The sequence below is a fragment of the Ricinus communis genome, chromosome 3 (assembly GCF_019578655.1).
Source record: "Ricinus communis isolate WT05 ecotype wild-type chromosome 3, ASM1957865v1, whole genome shotgun sequence".
NCBI lineage: Eukaryota > Viridiplantae > Streptophyta > Magnoliopsida > Malpighiales > Euphorbiaceae > Ricinus > Ricinus communis.
Window position 1 is genome coordinate 27,607,587 of NC_063258.1, and position 6,000 is coordinate 27,613,586.

At 27.4% G+C, this 6,000-nt stretch overlaps 1 protein-coding gene across 1 annotated transcript; it reads right to left on the reverse strand.

The window, feature by feature from the left end:
• Positions 1 to 4,798: 4,798 nt before the first annotated feature.
• LOC8268293 (E3 ubiquitin-protein ligase RNF181) lies at positions 4,799 to 5,128 on the reverse strand. The gene has a single exon (XM_002514181.2). It carries the CDS (start codon positions 5,126 to 5,128, stop codon positions 4,799 to 4,801), a length of 330 nt encoding a protein of 109 aa, XP_002514227.1.
• Positions 5,129 to 6,000: the final 872 nt, after the last annotated feature.

The following is a 6,000-nucleotide window of genomic DNA, read 5'->3' on the forward strand; positions in this document are numbered from 1 at the left end:
ATAGAGTATTAATTCTAGTTTGAATAGGAAGAAATATAATATAATATTATGAGTTAGAAATTTAATAATATAGAGTTCATATATCGCATTGGTTTTAAAATTAATAATATAAATCATTTAAATAGAAATTGATTCTGTGAAAAATTAACAAAATTACCATATATCAATAAAATATATAATGTACAATATCAAGATTTTAACAAATGTTTTTAGATTCAGCTTTTAGTTAAGGAAAGAGTGCAACCTTAAAGGAAAAAGAATAAATAACAAAGACCGAAGAATTAAGTGCAACCTAAAGTAAAAAAGATAATAAATAAGAATTGGTGTGTTCTTACTGCCTTTTGTTTATTTTCTTATTATTTTATAAAGTATCAATTCTAGTTTGAATAGGAAGAAAATAATAGTATGAGCTCATTTATACGAGTTAGAAATTTAATAATATATACTTCATAGATCACATTGGTTTAAAATTTAATATATAGAGTTAATAATATATATGTTGTATGTATTTTTAATACCGGTAGGCTCAAGAAAGAGGACGAAATTTTGAAAAACAGAAACAAAATATGAGAAGAGAATTTCTTTTTATTTAAAAAAAAAAAAAAAAAAAAAAGAATTTTTAAGGGCAGGTTCTGTTCCTACCGAACAACATATATCCTTAATTAACATGGTAGCTCATGCAAGTGGCAGAAATACTTTGTCCTGAGAGTCACAGCCGCCATAAAATACCTAATTGTTGTTTAAGACCATCTCAAACACAACACCATACACCTAACCAACTAAGGGATTATATATGGAAAAAGAAAAAGAAAAATTATGTATTATTAAATGAGGTAATGACCGTTTGATTGTTGGTATGCTATGCCTCTTTTTAATTGGCTTTTCCATACACCTTACCACGGTTCCCACTGGTTTATTCAGAACTTCCTGGAATAGTGCTTCTTATTCCGGTTTTGTTTGTTTTCCATTTCAGATTTTGGCGGTTTTTTATTCGGTTCCTATCTATCCGGTTTTCCATTTATATAAGAGAAAAATTTAATATAAAAAAAAAAAAAAGTATTTTCTTTTAAAAGAAAACAATACTTAACTTCAACTATCATATTTATTTTGATCTTCAATTTCTTCTTGCTTCTTTTATGGTAATATTTACACCTTATTTAACATATAGTCAGCCCTTTAATATTATTAAGTGAGAGTCGTAGCTAAACAATAATAAATTATCAATTTCTTCTTATTTTAGTATAAGATAGCTATATATTGCTCGCCATGTTCATATACATAAATATTTTTAGAATTCGTTGATTAATATTTGTGTATTTATTCTGCTGTTTTCTTCCTTTCCCCACATGATTATGTCCTTTTGTAGGCCGTCCTGATGACTTTGTTCGAATCCATTCATATTTTCTATCTGTACTTAAACTACATAGAAAGATTCCCTTCACCACCGTGGCCATGAATCGGCCAAGTCCCCAACAAGTTCAACTTGCACTTAATTAATCAGTTAAGTTAAAGAACCAACGATTAAGCAGTTTTTGTGACCGACAACAGTTTCATTTGGCATTTGCATACAGCGGCAGCGTGAAAAAGGACATTAAGACATAATGGTGTCTGTTCCTTCATCCTTTGGGGTTAGTGAACTTGTTGTCTTTCGCTGATAAAAGAAATCTTAATTGCAGGATGAACCTGACTGCCACAAATCACTAATAGCGACAGTATTACGCCCTTGCATGCATCTTGGCCTTGCATCATGTCGGAAGCATGCCTGACTCATATATGCTACATACATTACATTACATTATAATTGTTTTTAGATTAAATATGATCCAAAAGTCTATAATTTCATTTCCAATATCTAAATTCATTTATTTTCTCCTTAAAATTCTTACTTGCTAGCTATAGCCATGTCTTGTTTTAATCCAAATATGTCATAATATTAATAAAAGTGAGACGGGCAACTATTTTAAAGTAATCCCAGTAATTCTTAGGTTAGAAATGTTTTTGATATCCAAATAGAATGTACTTTAACATAGTATAAAATTTGAATCAGTATGAAGATAGTTTAGCTGCCTCCTCATAGCTCAGCCATTAAAAGTTACATAAATGTATTAATAAAAACTATTAACTTTAAATTTTATGAAGATAGTTATGACAGTTACAAGGAGGACTTAGCAACTAAAAGCACTAATATAAACATAAGGGAGATAACTTATGGACAAATTATCAAATACCCCTCTAACTTGTAGTTCAAAGTTAAATAATTTCAACAAATAGACCTATAACTTCTATTTAAAGGTTAAATAAATCTAAATATTGACTAAAACTAATGATATTGACAGCAACGTTGTTAATGATGATCTAGTAAAGTCAATGATAATATGCAATAATTATTTTAATTTTTTTGATAAAACATAAAAATATTTAATATAAAAAATTTAAATTTAGATTTTATTTTAAAATATTAAAAATTAATTTTATTTAAATTAACTAATTTAAATAATAAGTATGATAAACATATTAATTATTTTTTAAATATAAATCTATTTAGCTCTTAAATAGAAATTATTAAAATAGTTGAAATTACATTTATTTACTCGATAAGTTATGTTCTCAAGCTCTAATTTCCGTTCTCCTTTGACTTGTTCTTTTGTTTTACAGGTCCCTTTATTCTTTTATAGACCAACATCAATCATCTTTAGCCAATACCAAATCAATTATGAAACTTTATTTAAAAGCCTAAATGGACTTGACATTCAGCTAATAAACACATGCTTCCATTGTTTTTCTTACAAAATTCTTTTCTTTCTATTTTCTTAATGATTTTGTTTATTTTCAATCATTAAGTAGGTTTAAGATTTTGAGCCAATTTTTTTCTTCAAATAAATTTAGTCAGCATTTCAATTATGGTTAACTAGGAAATGAAGCCAGAGTTTGATTGAGATGATAAGTCCAACCAAATTAGAATACTATATTTTGCTAGATTATTGCTTGCTTTGCTGTTTTCTATGTGAATGTGGAGTGAAATTTTATCCTATACCCTTTCTTATTCAAAGTTTTATCCTATATTTTATAAATCAGAAATTGTTAGAAAATTTAATTAATAACAATTTGATATATAAGTACATTAATGCATGTCATTATATCATTTAAGAATTTATACTTTCTACTAAGGAAATTAAATACTTGCTATTAAATCAATTTAGACATTATATTCAATAAAATATAAAAAAAAAAAATAAAGAATCACAGATTATTCAAAAATTAGAAAAATATAGCAAAAGCAAATTAAATTGAAATTCGTACACAAAATTACATAACTTATAGTCACCATCCCTCTTTCTATATGAGAATTCACAAATGGACTGAAACATGCAAAGAAAATAAAAAGTTTTATCTACAAATTTATATGCAAAAAAATAAAATCAAATGTTATAATCATTTATCTAGATAATATGTGATTTTGAATTCGTAATTTTTTAATTTATTTGAAATTTAGAAACGTTAACAATTCAAATTAGTAGCTACCAACTCAACGCCATGATTCAACCTATTACAGGGTACGTAGCGGCAGGTATCAGACCATCCAACTAACTTCATCTGTATGTCTATGTTTGACTTAGAGTTTCCTATTGTTGTCTTTTGGACAATGTTTTATACCCTTCATTAGGTTGCTGCAATCATGTGATTAATGTTTTTCTTTTCTTTGTTCATAATTACCTATCTCAATAATTTAGTTTAATATCTTTTTCTTTATTTTCTTATTGGACTAATGTTTTTCAACTTATTTAAAACAAATAATACTACATCATAATAAATGTTTAGTTTGCCTAACGGTAAAATGGTATAAACGATATAAATTTATTGAGTGATATATTCAATTTCTATCTAATAAACTATCTTTCATTTATTAATTTTAAAAATTAATTAATGTTCCTTTTGTTATTTTTCTCTGTACTATTTCTTTTCAAATATTATGCTTGAGCAGTATAGATGTTTCATTTTGTGATAATACCTAACATAGAATAATGATAGTGTGGTTGGTTAATATTTTTATTTTGTGAAACGTTTTTACCGGTTTAAATTTGAGTCGTTTTGTCCATTAAATATTGATAAAATTATTTAGATAGAAACAAATTAGGAAGAGAAAAGACTGTTGCTCATGCTAATTGCTAAAATACAGAAAATAGTGTTTTTTTGTTTTTCTTTTATATAAATTAATTAAGATATTCTTTGAATCACGATAATTTAGAATCACGTCTAAGAGAATTTTATTTTCATTAGTGATCATAGACTGATAGTCTTTCATTCTATAATCTAGATGTTTGTAGGTTTTTCTTTTTTTGAACCAGTGAAATTAAATTGGAGTAATTTTCAATTTCATTATAAAATTTTAATTTAGTTTATTTCAATCATCAAAGTTTAATTGAGTTTTGATTTAGTCATTCACCATTGAAATATTAATACATCGCATTTTCTCTTACATAATCACTTTTTTTATCAGCTATTTTACAGTTGAAACGAATCAAAAAAGAATTTATGACAAAACTGGAACTAATTGCAAAAGGGGCAACTTACAAATTGTAGCAATTAATTTCATTGATTAGAGTATAAAGGCCAGTACATACAACATGAACTAACTTGATCTTTGAAGAGCTCGGCAGGGTCAGAGTTGTCAACTGTAAATTATCCAGTAGGCCTGTTTCCAGTGTCCCACTTGCCAATTCTTGAAAATTCTTTAACCAAACCAAAAAATGAATCAATTAATGAAAGGAGTATATAATTCAAAAAGAATTTTCAGTGTTCATGACCCGAAGATGTTAAACCGGCAAAGAGGACAAGAACTGCTGTTAGAGAGCCAAGAGGAGATACAAGCTGCATGGTATACATGGCCACACTGAACTTGCTTTCCGCCCATGTCTGATTGAAAACCCTCCATGCACACCGAACAAACACTATCATCGTCCTCTGTAGAAACAGAAACCATTGGCATGTTGGCCACTAAAGAGTTCGATACTGAGATTTGATGCAAGAAATTATGTGGCAAAGTGAGACACTCCTCCATGTCAAAGCTTACATCAATTATACAGGTTGAGAAAGCGTTGGACTTGGAGTTTGAAGATACAGTTGCCATTTTGAAAACTCTGAAAGAAAGAAAAAGATTGATATGAAGGAAGGAAAGTGATGATCTCTGTAGATAGGATTTAATTTATAGGGAGCAGTCAGAACACAAAATTTGAAGAAGTGGAAACTGTAGGGAACTTTCGCAAGTAAATAATTAAATTTAAGGGAGCGTTGCTCGGACTTGGAGACTGTCAGCTATGGCAACTAACAGTGGCCCTCACTCGGCAACCAGTGGTCCTACAGCCGCCAAATATTCCTCCAGACAAGAAAATGATGCGAAATGCATTAACAACACGTTAGCAATTGTTCCAAAAAGAAAAAAGGGACTTTATAGCAGAATTATAGGTCTTGATCAATATTTCGATAACAATTGAAATATTTCTATTTCAATATATATATATATATATATATATATTTCTATTTATATATTAAATTGATATATATTTTTTAATTTTAAATAATAAAATATATATTAATTAATAATATTAAAATATAAAATATTTATATATGCATATCAGTTTTTTACTGTACTGTGAATTAGACATCCAATATAAATATAAAATTTTCTAACTTCTTACCATATCAACAGGTCAAACAACCTTGACAAAGTGGCTGCACTAGTAAATAACGAATCTGAATTAATTAATTGATGCATGCGTTTAATGTGGTAAGTGACCATGCTTTAAGAATATAAAAATTATTAAAAGATGAAGCATATATAGTAAATTTCTCATTAAGTGTTTATTATTATAATTTAAATATAAATTCAATCTATTCCTTATTTCGAATAAAAAAGACTAAATATCTTTTCAAGTTAAATGATAATTAAAAGAATGATTGGTTTCAATGAAAATAATCCCAAATGACGTAGATAATTTTATG